General features: G+C 64.5%; 1 protein-coding gene across 1 annotated transcript; it reads right to left on the reverse strand.

Annotated features, from left to right (window-relative positions):
- Positions 1 to 82: 82 nt before the first annotated feature.
- On the reverse strand, positions 83 to 12,474 carry TONSL (tonsoku like, DNA repair protein). Its single transcript, XM_032848304.1, has 26 exons — positions 12,369 to 12,474; positions 12,179 to 12,274; positions 11,841 to 11,983; positions 11,039 to 11,222; positions 10,581 to 10,710; positions 10,194 to 10,365; positions 9,991 to 10,105; positions 9,391 to 9,536; positions 9,142 to 9,294; positions 8,807 to 8,932; positions 8,500 to 8,680; positions 7,336 to 7,418; positions 7,147 to 7,236; positions 6,765 to 6,837; positions 6,525 to 6,688; positions 6,286 to 6,406; positions 5,403 to 6,151; positions 5,232 to 5,308; positions 4,694 to 4,847; positions 4,531 to 4,609; positions 3,727 to 4,028; positions 3,405 to 3,576; positions 2,550 to 2,725; positions 1,962 to 2,035; positions 1,422 to 1,555; positions 83 to 337 (listed from the first exon to the last, which is right to left on the reverse strand). Exons 1-26 carry the CDS (start codon positions 12,391 to 12,393, stop codon positions 144 to 146), a joined length of 4,113 nt encoding a protein of 1,370 aa, XP_032704195.1. The 5' UTR covers positions 12,394 to 12,474; the 3' UTR covers positions 83 to 143.
- Between the last annotated feature and the right edge of the window lie 3,724 nt (positions 12,475 to 16,198).

Genomic DNA, 16,198 nt, shown 5'->3' on the forward strand with positions numbered 1-16,198 from the left:
TGACCGGAGCTGCCCTCCCGTCCCCGCCGCAAAACGAACCCCGCTTTCCGTCTCCCACCCGCCTTTCAGGCAGCAACAGGGGCAGCAGCAGCGTCCGTTTATTTGAGGCGTTGCGGGGAGGGGGCCGGGCAGCGCCTCCCGGGTCACAGGCGCCTGAAGAAGAGCTTGGACCCTCGGTCCAGTGTGCATGCGCCAGGGCCCGGCCGGCCGGGCAGCAGCTGGCGCAGGGCGGCCCGATCGTCGGGGGAGAGGCGGCGGCTGCACAGCTCCAGCTCCTGCACCTGTGCGGTGATCTCGCGCCAGAGGCCCAGGCGCAGGGGGCCCTGGACAGCACAGCCTGCAGAGCGGAGGCAGGAGCGGGTCTCAGGGAGCTGGAAGCCTCTGTGACTCCCGCGCCCATGTTCTCATCTCTGTACCCGGGCAGCCCCCCCCCCCCCCCCCGAAGAAACGCACTTCCTCTGAGGCCACGAGGGCCACAGCACAGTGCATGGGCAGAAGCCCAGGAGAGGCCCAGAAACACTCTAGGAAGAGGTTCGTGGGCCCTTGTCGGAGCCGGGGGTCGCGGAGGACGGAGGACGGTCCCTGGCTCAAACACACGGGCAGTCACATACATGCTGCTTTCTAGGACAACGCCTGGGTCTCCGTCCATAAATGGGCACGACAGCGGTGCCTGTGGGTCTCTAGAGGTCACTGAGCTGTCAAGATCTGAGCTCCAGGGAGCCCAGAGTGCCCAGTGGGCTCAGGACCCTAGGGAGCTAGGGGAGAGGATGAGTGCAGATGCTGGTGTGCAGGGAGCAGCCCCTCAGCCGTGTGCAGTGGGGGCTGAGGAGCAGGAAGAAGCCAGGGGTTCCCTGTGTGGATACCCACTCCCGGTCCCTGTCCTCCTGGAGGGCAAAGCCTGTACTCTCCCGCCCCAGGCCCTAGCTGGATGTGCAGGCTACCAGGAGGGCAGTTCACCAAACAAGTATCTCCTGGCATCATCTTCAAGCCAGCTCAGTAGGGCACTGTGCCTGGGTGTGGCCAGAATGAGAACAAGCTAGGACACCACAGGTTGGGAAGGTTAGGGTCCCAGCAGCTCCTGCCAGGAAGTGGGAAGGTCCCTTGGTGGCAAGTTTTTGCCATCCTGACCTAGAGCTCCTTCCTCTTGCCAAGGTAGTTAGGAAATCCTCTTGGAAGGGGATCCAGCCCTCCAGCCACCATGGTCTCTGAGGGTCAGGCTGAGCGGGTTAAAACCAGAGATCCCATGTTCCTCCTGCCCCACTGTTTTAGGAGCTGAGCTCACACCCCTTTTGAGTCACATGGGTCACTGTCCCCCACTGTGTCAATCTCAGGGGACCCAGCCCCCCCTTGCCATCTGGCTGGTGGCAATGACAACCCATTTAGAGGAGGCACCTGGACCTTAGGTAGGTTCCCAAGTTCACCTGACAGGCCAAGGAAGCTGAGGCCTTGGGGCCGCATCTGGAGTGCAGAGAGGAGCTCCTCCAGACCCACACAGCTGACGTCAGGGTTGGCGGACAGGTCCAGTGACACGAGTGAGGGGCAACAAGGAAGGCACCTGCAGTAACGGGAGGGAGGGAGCCCCCAGCGCCGGGGAAAGCTGCCCCAGACAAACCGCAGCTCTGGGAGCCACAGGCTCTTCCCCTGGAGACACAGGTGCAAGTACTTCCCCCACGCTAGCTGGACAATGCCAAGACCCGGGCCTGGGGATGCCTGCCTGGCTCGAGGGCCCAGCACTCCCAAGAGCCAGTTGAAGCTGGAGGGTCAGGAGTTGCCCTTGCATGGGTTGTTGCACAAAGGGTGATGGGAAGGCTCTCCAGAGCCTCAGGGGCATGGGAAGGACAGGAGGCAGGGCTGAAGCGGGAAGGAGCTGGGTCCTGGGACACACTTGGGGGAGAGCTGTTACCCTTTCCTTGCCTGACCCAGCTCCCCCAGGGTTTGGGCTCGAGATCAGACCCTATTACCTGCTCAGGTCTCTCACTGCCTTGTCGCCCAGATGGTTTGCAGACAGGCTCAGGTGAGCTAGAGTGCAGCCTTCCTAGACAGAGCAGAGGCCCGAGGGGGGCTAGGGTGAGTGGGGTGCCTGCCCTCCCTGTTTCCCAGTAGAGGCCCCACACCTTCCTTCATCCTTGGGAACAAGGGAGCAAAGTCTGCCTGACCCCCCGTGCATCAGAGGGGACCAGTATCCCTCCAATTTGCAGATCACAAGGAAACACCTCCCCTTCCAGGTGTAAGTCACACTTGGCACATGAAAATCATGGGGACCAGACCCACAGGGAGGAGCCAGGGGAGAGAGCCCTGGGAGGCCTGGCAAGACGTTGGGACCTGCCTGGGCAAGGAGGCTGCCCTGGGTCCCGGGCACCTTCGCTGGCCAGGAATTCAAAGCCTGAGGCAGGCAGCTAGCTCTCCAGAAAGGTTCTCCCACAGCTTTTCTTTCTGAAGGCACCACCCCCTTCCCAGGCCTCTCCCACCCCTGCCCGGTATCTGCTATGGGACTGCAGGTGGATGGCCCAGGGTTGCTTGCTTCAGCAAACCCCCTCAACCAGACATACCTTGGCCAGGTATCTGACCACAGGCTCCACGAGGCCCGAGTCACTCTTGCCAGCTGCCACAGAGTTCAGCTCCAGGCGCCGGAGGGCCTGGGCAGGCAGGTTCTGCAGGGCGCGGGCCAGGGCATCAGGACCCAGGATGTTGAAGGACAGAGACAGTGTCTTCAGGTGCTTGGCATCTGCATAGGGGACCAGAGCCTTTGTCAGCCACACGCGGCTGCTACCCCAGCTCCGCGGCAGTCCCAGGCCCAGCATCTTCACGACCCCCAGATGAAACCATCATCCCTGAGATTTCGGTGCACGCAGAACTGGAGTAGCTTCTGCCCAGGGTGTCCCAGGCAAGGAGAGACGGGGCCACTCCTCAGCCCATCTTCTCCCCGACATCCCTGGGCCACCTGCCTCCCCGTACCTGAGACAAGATGGGCAACCCAAGACAGGCCCTGGGCCTGGAGGTCTGTGCACGATCGGGTGGGGGCTGGGAACGCCATCTGCTGCCCAACCCCGCTTCTCCTCTGCTGCTGTGCTCATGTCCCTGAGCCCTGAGCCCTACCTCCTGGCCCACCACCTCTGCAGAAAGGCCCCTAGAGGACTACCAGTTCCCAGTTTCTCTGTACTGGGACTGGGGTTCTCTGCAGCCTCAGTGTGTCTACAAGAACACTCAGGGCTGGCGAGAACAGCAGGACTATGACGGTGGCCCAGGGCATATCCTAGGGGAATGCCCGAGCCCAGGCAGGCCCAGCACATCCAGCGATGTGCTCCTAGACAGCAGGCCCTCTGGCTCAAGGCCCTCTGTGGCCCTGGACGTGCTCTTCTGATGACAACCGGAACCCTGGGACGTGGACATGCCTGTCAGCTTACCTTGGAAGGCACTACCTAGGGCTGCCTGGTGGCTCAGGAAGAAGCTGGGGCCAAAGCCACAGGCCTGGAGATGCAAGGTACTGAGTGAGGGGCAGCCGTGCAGGATGGACGCCAGGGCCCAGCCACAGCCATCCCCGAGGGGGTTCATGCTTAAGTCCAGCTCCTGCAAATTCTGTGGAGGACACGGGCCCTTCTGGAGGATCTGGTCTCCTTGGCGTCCCCGAGCAGGCCAGTGGCCAGCTCTCTCCCAAGTGCACCTTTCCACCCGATGATAGGCCAAATGCCAGCCCTAGTGCCAACCCACTGCTCCCCACGCCTCTACCTGTAAGGTGGTCTGCCCCCGGAGGCCTGCGGCAAGCTGGTGCAGGCCTTCGGAGCCCAGGTGATTGGAGGAGAGATCCAGGAGCATCAGGCTGGGCATGGTGCCCAGGGCGGCCAGCAGCTCAGCGGCACATCCGTCCCCCAGCCGGTTCCCTGCCAGGTGCAGCTCCCGGAGCGCCGCATGAAGCTTGAGGGCCCGCAGCAGCGGGGTGAGCTGGGTCTGACGCAGGGCCAGGGAGCCCACACTGAAGGAGGGGCTGGAGCCCTGGCGGTCCACGGCCTGCAGCACCTGCGGGTGCTCCTCTGGGTGGGTGGGTGGGGGGTGTCACCAGCGCCAGAATCTGCTGCTCTGCCCTGTGAGTCCTGGGGACCCCATCAAACATCCCTCCGACTTGTGAGCCCTGGGACACCCACCAAAGGGACCACAGAGGCCACTCCCACATGCCTGGAGACCCAGTGCGTGGTCTGTGGGTGCCACTGACCCCTCTCTGTCTTCTCACGCCCTCCTGGGCAGGGCCCTAACCTCTGCCAGGCACCCCCACATCTCACAGCGCCCAAGCCAGGCTTCCTTGGAAAGCTGCCCCAGGCCTAGCCTCCAGCGGCTCTGCTGATTCTACACCGTGCACTGCCAGCAGGACCAACCTTCCCCCTCCTGCCACCCACAGTGTGGGCACTGGGTAGAGGAGGAGGGAGTGTGCCTCGCTGGCTAGCCATCTGGGGCTCTGGATGGTAGGCCTCAGACCTGAGAGGGGCGCAGGGATGTGCCCATCCGCCCAGGCCACCTCGAGCCCTCTTGGGCCCTTACCTTGTTCCAGGCTCCGGCAGGCCCTGCGGTAGCGGTCAGTCAGTGGGGGGAGGTCCCACGAAGTGACTTCCGCCAACACCTGCAGAGACCTAGCAGTAAGCAGCCAGAGGGGCCCCGGGGGCCGGGGCACACTCCGCGTGGGGCCCAGGCCCCTACCACTCACCTCCTCGTTGCTCTGTAGCACATCAGGTATGGGGTCCTGCGGGGCCAGCAAGGCTCCCTCCTTTCGCAAGACAAGCCTTGGCAGTAGCCCACAGGCCTGGCAGTAGCGCTGGGCAGCCTGCTCGGTTAGCCAGGCCACAGAGTGGGTCTCCCCGCTGCTGGCACAGAGGGAAAGCAGAGCTGGCTGGGACACTGGGCACACTGAAGGCCCCCATAGTCCCGCTGTCCCCGCTCTGGGTCTATGGTTCCTTCATTTGGTGTCCGCCCTCCTCCTGGCCCTGCTGCGCCCCCAGCAGCCTGACACACTTCCAGCTCTTCCAGGCTTTCCCTAGGGGCCACAGGCCTTGAGCCAACCCCTCCAGGGCCCTGCCTGAGCATATGCAAGTCCCCCTGGCCCTGGTCTGCCACCTCTCCCCAGCACAGCAGCGGCGACACACCCAGTCTGAGAGCCCTCGTTCCCCAGGCCATCCGATATGCAAACACAAGGGTTCTCCCAGGGGCACAAGGGGAACGGGGACTTGGAGGGCAGTTCTGCTCACCCACGCGGGACGGGAACGAGGAAGAGGCTGTCCTGCACTCGCACTCGCACGCGGATGGGAGGGGGCAGAGATGGACCCTGGTGGGTGGGGACACGGGGCCGGCAACAGGCTGAGTCAGAAAATAGTCATCCACCCTCACCACCCATGCTTCCGCCTGACGTGTGTACCCACCGGGGCCTGGCCTGCCGCTGGGCTGTCCCCACTGGGCCCCGAGGCCCTGGAGAGGTCAGGGCTCCGTGGAGGCTCTGCCGCTGGGCTGCTGTCTCCCCCTGCCCGGCCCGCTGCGTTCCAACTCCTGAGACGGGGCAGCCGGCTCTGACTGGCCCGGGCCCGGAGCCCGTCGGGGCTCTTACTGCGGCCCGAGCCCGAGCCACGGGGACCGGGGCTGTTCGCACTGCCCTGGGGGTGGGGCCGAGAGCCATCCTGGCGGCTGCGGGTCAACGGGGAGTCGTCCTCCAGCCAGTCCCCGGCCAGACACTCCTCCTCCGGGATGAGCGCCGCCCGGGGCGTGGTGGGCTCACCTGGGCCCCGCAGTAGGCTGGGCGCAGGGCGGCAGATCTGGGCACCAGCCATGCCTCGGATGGCTGCCCGGGCAGCACTCGCTGCCTCTGCCTCCCTGCCGCTGGGGTAGCCAGGCGCCCCGGCTCTGGCCTGCTGTATGGGCACACGATGCCGGGGCCTCTTGTGGACGGGCCGGCAGGGGCCCGGGGAGTCCTCGCCCTCCGAGCTGCTGCTGCTGGCCAGCTTGGGCCTGCTCCTCCGAGGCCTGGCCACGGCTGGAACTGCGTGCCCTGGGGAGACCCCGGCATGGGCCTGAGAGGGCTCTGAGGGTCCCGGGCCGGGGCTCGAGGGAGGAGAGAGCTCAGGGTCGAACAGATGGTTCCGTGGAGGGGTGTGGGGGGCCGCGGAGCTGTGGGGAGCTGTGGGGAGACAGAATGTAGCATGACGCCGCGCCTAATCCCGGCCACCCAGGCTGGAATGTCTGAGAAGCAGGGGCTGGGGACTCGCAGGCCGGGGATGGGTGTCCCCAGGGGCACAAGAGGCCTCTACTTGCCTCGGCCTGAGGCCACCTGGAGCAGCCGCTCCACGGCAGCAGCCTTCTCTCGGGTCTCGCTGTCCAGGTCCTTGCCGTACAGCTTCAGCCACTGCTGCAGCGTCTCCCGTGGGCTGTGCCCCTGCGTGGCCGCCGGCTGAGCAGGTCGGCAGAGCAACCCCCCGTAGCCTGAGCCCGCCCGGACCACAGCCCCCCCACTGCAGCCTGAGCCCGCCCGGCCCGTGCTCCCCTCCACTCACCTTTGCAGTTCGGAGCGTGACAGACGCTCCGCGTTCGACGAGGAGTTGGGCCACCTCAAAGTGACCGCAGTGGAGGGCGTCATGAAGGGGAGTGATGCCCTCACAGCCTGGGCCTCCTGGGTCATCAACCCGAGCCCCATGGTCCAGCAGGAAGCGCACGATGTCTGTGGGCCAGGGGACACGAGCTAGCTCCCAGCCCTGGTCGGCCCTGTCGCTAGGATGTCCCGGCCCCGTACTCACCCACATGCCCATAGTTGCAGGCCTCGTGCAGGGGCGTCCAGCCACAGTAGTCCCGAGGGTTCAGAGGGTGGCCCTGTGACCGAGGACGAGAAGTCCAGCCTTGCCATAGGGCCCTGAGGCTCCAGGAGGGCCAGGCCTGGTTCTGGGTCTCAGAGCCCAGAACGGGCCCCAGCCAGCCCTGGCCCAGGTCCCAGCAGAGAGCTGGTCTGCATATAAGACACAGCATCTCAGGGAGTCCCCTGTAGGGGCTTGTGCAGGGCTGGTGCTCCCTCCAGACCCCCTGCCCTGTGCCACCCCCTTTGCGGGGAGGGGGGACCATATACCCCAGGGCAAACTCCCCACTATGGCCCACAGGGGACCTAAAACGAGACGGCAGGCCCACCTGTCTTACAAGGTCCTGGACACGACCCAGACGGCCCTCGATGCAAGCGCGGTGCAGCAGGGTCTCCCCAACGTCATTGCGCCGGTTCCACTGCGGAGCGCCGTGCCAGGACAAGGAGCAGAGGTGTGAGGGGACCAGGCAGCACTGGCAAGCATGGGGGGCCACATGCCACCCCCACACCATCCTCACCTTGTGCACTCTCGGCTGGTCCAAACGGCCCTGCAACTCCTCATCCTCCTCTAGCCTCTGGGACCCGCCCTCGGAATCACCCTCTGGAACAGAGCCGAGACCACTCCACGTAGGCCAAGCCCCAGAGCCCTCTGCCCTTCCAGGCCTGGAGGATGGAGGTCCGGTGCCCACAGCCACCCCACTGCCAGCCCTGCCTGTGGCTGTGCCCACCCACCGCACTCCTGCCCACAGGGGTGCCCGTCCCCCACGTGCTGACCTCTCACCCCGCGCTCAGGCCCTGCCTTGTATCGTCCCAGCCCACATGCCTATCCCCGTCCTGGGAAGCAGCTTTGTCAGCTGAAGTCAGGTTCACGTTAGGAACAGCGTGTTGCATGAGCCCAGGTGCCTTCCACCTCCACCTGTCCATACCCAGCCTTCCCACCTGTACCTGCCTCTAGCTCACACTGCCTGACCCCACTCCTCCTGTACTTCTGGTCCTTGTAAGAACCTTCTTCTCCTTCATGGACTCCTGAGTGGCGTCACTTGAAGTTCCTGCTTTGGTCCTCTGACTCCTGTGGCTCCCTACACCTGCACAGCAGTGACACCCAGCCTAACCGGCTTCTAAAGCATGGCACAACCTTCCCACAACCCTTGGCTTCTCGCTGAGAGGTTCTGGAAGCCACTCAGGTTCAAAACTGAAATGATTCCTCCTGGCCTGAGGGATAGGTCTCCAGCCACGCCTCTCAGCCAGAAGCCAGGGGCCTGCTTGCACCCACCACCTGGGCTCCCAGCCCTAGCCCACTCCAGGCTACCCCTCGAAGCCACCTTCCACGGGGCAGCCCATGCCAGCCTGGGCATGGCAGCCCACGTGTTGTCTCTAGCCCCGTTTTGCCTGCCCTGGGCCCCCATCTCCTGGTGCCATTTCTCCAGGTCTGACCCTGCATGTTCCCCCCCTCGCAGATGCCCACTAGCCTTCTAATCACCTGCTCCTCCAGGAGCCTCTCCAGTCTCTCTGCACGCAGCCCTCTTCCATCTACCAGCGCTGAACACCCCTTCCGCACGGGGCTGAACCCTCCTGTCCCCAGCCGGAGAGCAGCTCCCATAAGGGCCCCAGCCTGGGGCCCAGCCCTGAGGGCATCAGGGAGGAGGGGCCAGGGTGGCTGGCTCGGCTGCCCCGGGCCTCACCGCTCTCTGAGAGCTCCACGTCACTGGGCTCAGGAGTGCCCTCGTCCTCCTCTTCCTCTTCCTCGTCGTCCTCCTCCTGCTCTCTGGGCGCGCTCAGCTCCTGCAGGCTGGCCGCAGTGGCCGGGGCCTCCTGGGGCCGCAGCCTCAGCTGCACGGCATGGAGGTGCTGTAAGATCTGCCTCTGAAGGGCAGGGGACACCCGGCTCAGGGCCACAGGGCCACCAGACCCCCACAGCAGGGGAAGGGGGGTGCAGAGGAAGGGCAGGAGGCTGCGGGGACACCGTGCTTGGGGGTCGTCGCTTCGTACCTGGAGCTGGGGCTGCTGGGCCTGCTGGGCGCAGCTGAGAGCCTTTTGGAAGCATGGGGCCAGCCGCTCGTAGGCGTCTCCGGCCTCCTCCCGGGACAGCGCGATGTTTAACCAGGTCTGGGCCTCCTGGAGCAGGAGGAAGGATGAACTTGGTGGCTGCCACCCCAATGAACTGGCCCCAGCCAGCGCTCTAGCTCCGCACCGCTGCACACAGGAACAGCCCCAGAAAGAGAATGCTTGTCCCGCCCAGCACTCGAGGGTGGCAGTGCTAAGGCAGAGCTCTGGGGGCCGACTCGGAGCCCCCGCAGCCTGGGCCGGGTGCCATCACCGCTCACCTCCAGAGCGTCGCCACCGCGCAGCCTCAGCTCCTGCTCATAGTGGGACACGGCCCGGTGGTGGTCCTTCATGTCTCCCAAGGTGGCGGCCAGGGACACGTGGATGACGGCCAGCTCGGGCCCTGGCCGGCCCAGCAGCTCTGCGAGGTGCAGCTACAGGGACAGCAACAGCGAGGCCAGGCCTGCCTGGCACGTGCCAGCCTGGGCCGTCACCACCCCCTTCCTCCCGCCACAGCAGGGGAGGCACACCTGCTTCTGGTAGGCCTCAGCCGCCTTGGGGAAGTCTCCCGCCTTGGAGAACAGGTCCCCCAGCTGCTCACAGATGCCCATGGCGCCCTGGGGGTCGCTGCTCTCAGCCTCCCGTAGCCGCTGCTGCAGCCGCACCACGGCCAACACTGCAGGCAAGAGCTCCACGTGACGGGAGGCACAGTGCGCCTCTGCCCGGACTGCCCCTTGTCAGCTGTGTGCCCGTCGGGGGGCACCCTCTCCGTGCCCCTGCTCTCCCCTCAGTAACGGGGGGGAGGCAAGAGAACGCACCCCATGGGGTCATGGGGATCAGAAAAAGGAATCAATGACTCAGAGCAGCCCCTGGCCTGCAAGGGGAGCCCCTCCTGCCGCCTCTCGGTCCTCACAGGCCCCAGGTTCCGTCCACCTTCCCGGTGCAGATGTTGCTCAGGTATAAACGCCTGGTCGGGCTCCCAACCACCTCAGTCCCCCTCTGACACACTGTGCTGAAGGCTTAGAGAAAAGTGGAGCTCTCTTCCCAACAAGGGGGGGGCAGGGAAAGCCTCCACACTGGTGCTGCCAGCTCCCCACCCCTTCTGGGGGACTTCAGGTCCCTGGGCTCACCGTATTTGAGGGTCCGGCAGACTGCTGCCTTCTGCAAAGGCTTCTGGAAGCCCAGCCTGTAGGCTTTCTTCAGGGCTCTCTTAGCAGCCAAAAAATCCCCCAGGTCTTGGAGGATCTGGGAAGGAGAAGGAAGGTGAGACCTGCAGACTCCCCAGAGCCCGAGGCCCTCTGCAGGCTAAGCCCAGAGCTGGGAGGGCGGGCACCTGTGAGATGAGCACGCAGCATTCGCTCTCCATCTGTTCCCTCCTCAAGACGCGGGCACACTCTCGGGCCCCCTCCAGGCAGCGCATGGCTTGGGAATGCTGCCCTCGGCGCCAGTGGATGGCACCCAGGTTGTAGCGGGCACGGAACAGGTCCTCGTGGAGGTGGTTCTGCCTGCGGGTGGTGACAGTGCTCAGAGCGCCGCAGGGATGGGCGCAGAGGGCACCAGATGGCGCCAAGGTGCGGACGCCAAGCCAAGCCTGCTCCTTCCCCAGCACGCGCCGCCGTGCTCTAGGCATGCAGGGGGCTCCTCTGCTCATGGGAGACAGAAGGGGGGGTGGAGGGGTGCCCTCTCACAAGGCTCCTTCCTCTGGGCACAGGGGCCTTACTCGGCGAGGAAGATGCTCTTCCGGAAGTAGTCGTCGCAGGGGGCCGCCTGCTGCAGGCTTTCGAAAGTGAGCCCCAAGTTCAGGTAGAGTCGGGTCCTCATCTCACTCAGTTCTCGCTTGGCCAACGTCCCTGGAAGGTGCCCCCCCCCATTTGCACACTCAAGGGCTCACGCCCACATGAGCTCTGGGACTGTGCAGTCTCTCCTCCACTGGTCTCACAGTGCGGGGGGCCAGGGGTCCTGCCACAGACGGGGCACAGGACAGAGCAGAGAGTGCCTAGACCAGAGGCTGTGAGGAGCATGGGCCATGTATCTCCTCCCGGGAGGCTTTACAGACAGATCTCAGCCTGGCAAAGGGAGGGGCCGGACTGGCAGGACCTGCCATATGGGGCAGGCTGTGGGGCCCCCCAGCAGCTCTGGAGTCAGAGGCGGGGGAGCTGTGTCTCCAGGACCACTCACCCTGCAGCTTCTCGTCCACAATAGCCAAGCTCTTCTCAAAGGCAGTCTGTGCCTGCACCAAGGTATCCTGTGACTGGCAATGGTCATAGATGTCCAGGTAGGTGCGGCCAATGGTGGCCCAGGCCCTCTGCATCTCAGTGTGATTAGACAGAGAACGGGCCAGCTCCAAATGGCGATGCTGGTGCTACGGCGCAAAGGAATGGCCGTTGTGGGCCAACCCCCACCTCAGGCAAATCTCCTATGTACCCCAAACCCAGGAGGTCTCTACCTTTGCCCAGGAGAGTCCCCTACTCCCCCAAATCCCCACAGAGCAGGCCAAAGCCGGGCTACACATGTCCCATCTCTTCTATGCCAAGGGCTGCCTGTGGGGACGGTGGAGCCACACTCCGCCCAGCCAATGTCGTCGTGAGGAAGACACGAGTGGGAGTCAGCTAGGCGCTGCAGCCGCACTCCCGGTACCAGAGCAGGCCCTTTGCGGACAGTACCAGCTGAAGTGTTACGTTTGTGAATGGTTGCGGGGAGCAGGCTCCTAGGACAGGCTATGATGTGCCTGCCCCAGGACCAGCCTACAGCCCCCTGGCGCGCGGCTGTCCGAAGAACAGGCCGTGTCCATGCGTGTCCTCCTCCAGCCAGAGGTCAGACGCTGAAGACTGTGCTTCTCTCCTCAGAAAGGGACCGGCAGGAAGTGGGGACTCTGGAGGGCTGGACGTTGTTGCAAGGAGGCTGGGGGTGGGGTGGGGCTGGGGGGTAGAGGTGGGCCGTGGGCCCTGCCCTGTCCCTGCCCTGTCCCTGCCCTGCCCACCTTCAGGGCCGCCGAGTAATCCTCCAGCTCCGCCAGTCGCTCTCCGATTTTGCGGTGGGCCACCGCGCAGCCCAGCGGGTCGTCGACGCTCTCCAGGAGCTGGAGCTCATGCTGGTGCTCTCGCAGGGCCTCTGCGTAGCGTCCTGGGCGGGAGGCACGGCAGGCTTCAGCCCCCGCCGGGCAGTCAGCCAGGGGCCGCGCGGGCGGGCGGGCGGGCGGGCGGGCGAGGCTGTGGCTGGCCCCGGGCTGCCCGCTCCGCAAGGTTCCCGGCGCCCCTCCCCACCCTCCCAGCTGACCCGGTCCCGGACCACAGCCCGGGGCGGCCGCGGAGCGCGCACCATGGCTGGCCAGGAGCTCCCCCAGCTGGTGGCAGAGGGCGGCCTCGTCCCGCAGCTGCCCGTTCCTCTGGGCCTTGGCCTTGGCCTTGCTCAGCTCTGCAGAGAGAGGGAGACGGAGCCGGGAGGCTGGGCCCCTCCGCTCGGGCGGGCCGGACCCGCTCCCCGCCCCGCACCCGGCCGGGACACTCACCGCGAAGCTCTCGCTCCACGCTCATGCTCCGGCAACCGCGCGCCGGTCTCCGGACTTCCCGCGCTAACGCCGCGGCCCCGCCCCATGCCCCGCCCCTGCCGGGGCGCAGCCTCCCGGGAAATGTAGTCCTGCCGCCCGAAGCATCCTGGGAGCTGTGGTCCGGGTGGCGTCCTGATGGGAAGGGCGGTGAGAGAGCGGCGGGAGGATCCGCACCTCCCCAGACCCCCAGGGCCGCGTGGGAGCTGAGCCCCACCCCACGCTCCACCCCGGCCCCGCAGCCGCCCTTGGGGTGCGGTCTCTTGGCTAGTGCCCGCGGGCTGCCGCTAACCTCTCCCACACCTGCGGGGGCCCACACCTGCGACCTTACCTGGGGGACGCGCCGCCTTCACGCAGGAGGAGGTGGAGGGGTTTAGGGTCCGGGACCCCAGAGGACTGGAGAGATGCGCGGAGTCAAACCCGCCCCTTTCACGGTGCCTGCGGAACGCCGGCGAAGGCAGCCACAGCGGCGTCACGTTCGCGGACACAAACCCCCAAGGCTTGGCCAGGGAAAGGGGCGTGGACGTGTTTTCCAAAATGAACAGCACCGAGTGCTTCCTCCTCGATGCACACGCACTGGCCCCTCGTGGGCGCGGTGCACCCGGGCCGCGACCTCTGAACGCACGTCCTGTCTCCCGCTTGGAGAGCCAGACACCTGCCACTCCACGGCAGGTCCAGCCCTGGGCGCTGGGTGCCGAGGCCGCGGTCCAAAGGCCCCAGAGGAGGGCCAGAAAGGGTGGATGGTGGATGCACTAATTTCTGTGGAAATCGAAACAGACCCAACAGGGTAGGCCCCCTCAGGCCGTGGCTGGACCATAAGGCATGTAGTGGAGGGAATGATGGGGAGCGTAGATGGGTCTCTGGGTCCGGGGAAGACTGCCCATGGCCAGCGGCCAGGCTTCAGGGATGCGAGCAAGGCCAAGCCTGAGGGAGTTTAAGAGATGGGAAGTGGGACCCAGGTAATCCTCTTCTCTTGGAAGGGTAAAGCGCTCTTGGGTCCCTAGTTTGGTCTGGGGGTGGGGAGCCGAACAGGAAGGCCCTGAAACCAAGAGAGCTGCTTGGAGGGCCGGCTGGGGGAGTGTGAGGAGCACAGCCAGGGGCAAGGTGGACACGGGGCGGGGGGGGGGGAGAGCAAGGATGCGGAAGTGTAGACGGGCTCAGCTCAACTGGCCAACGGCAGAGGGAGTCTAACCAGGGCTGCTGGGAGCGTTCAGCATTCACAAGACAGCAGAGAGGACCTTGCTTCTCTCTGCCTACTGATCAGGCATGCATATGCATATACAGGGCATGCGTATAAGGGGCCCAACAGAGCAGGGGCGGGGGTGGGGGGGTGTTTGGTGGCAGCAGCTTCTGACTCTTGTCCAGGCTGCTGGCAGAGCCCAGGGACACTCGTCCATGAAGCTGGCTTCTCATTTAAGGAAACACAGACAAAACGTGGTTTGGAATTTTTTTGAAACCATAGTTACATACAGAAAATATCCAAAGAGAACACAGACCACAATAGTGACATGTAAGTCATTTCCCACAGTGATAAAAACATCTCTCTCACTTTACTCTTTAAAAAATTACTTTTATTATCTTTGTAAATGTCTCACTTGGGTGAGCCGAGGGATGTAGTGCCCATAGGGGAGGGGTGATGGCAGGGACTGGAGGGGTCCCCAGGACTCCCCCACACCTGCCACAGTTCCTCCCCCTCTCTCTAGGTCAGGACGCCAAGATGGCAAGGGGTCCTGGAGAAAGACCGCGGGTGTTTTCTCCTTTCTAACAACATGGAGGGGACATTCCCCAGTAAATCAACCCCACCGGTGAGATGCCACAGGGAGGTTTATGGTGCCAGCTCCCAGGAGTGGCTGAGACACACCACAATCTCCCGGGGTACCTGTCTCCAGCAGCTGAAAGCCTCAGCTGCCGAGCTGACCCTCACCGGGTGGAGGCCATGCTGGGGACAGTTGCTGGGATGTATTACCACTCCTCCCGGGCACCCCCAGACACGTACTCCTACAAGGAGAGCCTTGTGTGGGTGCCACTCTGTCCCCCGCACGCCCTTGGGCTGCCGGAAATAGTGGGCTATGCACCCACAGCACCCAGAAGCCCCTGGCGTGCAGATCCCAGCCCACCTGCCACCCCCATCCCAGAGGGCTGCTAGACCTGGGGATGCAGAAACAGGGCTGAGGCGGCCCAGCCACGTACCTGACCTGCATAGAGATTTGCTGCCCCCTACCCTGCCCCACTTGGGAGAGCCTTTGGGCGCCACCCCTCTGCGGACTCCGATCTCTCATGCATGCACCCAAACAGGCAAGCCCGGCCTTCCCTGGCTCCTCAACCACATGGTCACCCTGAAATCCAGACGCTCTAGAGATGGTGTCTACCCCTGAGAGAGGCTGAGATGCGATGACACAGCACCGTCTCCTCTACACATGAGACCTGGCAAACAGCACTCTGAGCGTCCTCCTCCATGCCTGCCAGGTAGGGGGGCAGCCCCCAAGGGCAGTGGGACTCATGCCAGGGGGTGCCCCCAAGGATGTGCTGGGGGCTGGGGAGGCATCTTTCTTTGTGGAGGGTAGGAAAGCAAGCATAGCACCTCTGGGTGCCCTCAGCAGCCGGGCACAGACGGCCTCGCAGGAGGGGATCTCCTGTGAGCCCCGTGCCCTAGGCTGGAAACTGGGAGGCTAAGCAGTCTTCTCAGTATAACTAGGCCAGCTGCCCTGGGGGAGAACTGGCTCAGAGGGCTGCCTGGGCTAGGCACTGGGATGAACCTGTCAATACCCCAGGATTCCCTGCCTCCATTTCTCAGCCCCCAGCTTCAGAGCTGGGAGGGGGAGGGACGGAAGAGCCATGCAGGCCTGCGGCTCTGCACTCTTGCTGCCTGGGCTCCCCTGCATGCTGAGCCGACTCGGCCCGGGAAATGGGGAGGTGGGGAGGTGTCGGGGGGAAGGACTGCTCTGAAGCATGGGGCAGGCCAGGCCAGGGGCAGAGGAAACGGTTCTTTGGTATTGAAGCAACAGAAACCTATCGCAGAAGAGCCGTGTCTCCCAAGCAAAGGCGGGGGGCCAAACTTCCCCTTTCTAGCAGCTCTGAGGGTCTCAGGGTCCTCCAGGCAGGGCTCCTTCCCCCGATGTGAGGCCCACACACTGAGGCCTGCTTGCCACAGGCCAGGGCCATGGGAGCAGCAAAGTGGAGGCTGGGAAGAGCCCCCTCCAGTGAGAAAGCGTGCTGCCCAAGGACTGACCTCCACAGGGGCCCCCAGAACACAGGGCCGGCAGCCAGTCCCTGACAGCAGGCTGGGGGGGGCCGGCCCACTCAAACCCTCACCCAGCCAGGCTGGCTTATCACCAGCAACCCCCACAGCTTCCCTCAGGCTGGGGTGCTGTGCCCTCAAGGCTGAATACAGAAAATAGATTCTCTCTTGCTAAATTTCATAACTTAGAGAAGAGCCTGTGAAGACTTCAATCGTTTTCCTGGAAAGAGACAGAGCTTCACCCTGGATTCTGAAGCATCTGCTGAGCCCAGGGGGCCCAGTCCTGCCTCTCTGGAGCAGCTGGTTGGGGGTGGGGGTGCACTGGGGCCGCTGCTCCCCTGTGCAGGCCTGTGGCGGAGGGAGCAATGCTTCCAAGTCTCCGGTGGGGGTGTGCACGGTGGCGGAGGCACAAGAGCCTCTGGCCCTGGCCCCCAGGCCCAACCAAAGCTCCCCCAATGTCCAGTCGCAGCTACGCCTTTCCCTCAAACAAAACAGAAAGTAGGAAACAAGGGTGCCTTTTTAATTGCATCAAATATGCCGTCTGAAGTCCGCGTGC

The sequence above is a fragment of the Lontra canadensis genome, unplaced genomic scaffold (assembly GCF_010015895.1).
Source record: "Lontra canadensis isolate GAN:19392208 unplaced genomic scaffold, GSC_riverotter_1.0 scaffold201, whole genome shotgun sequence".
NCBI lineage: Eukaryota > Metazoa > Chordata > Mammalia > Carnivora > Mustelidae > Lontra > Lontra canadensis.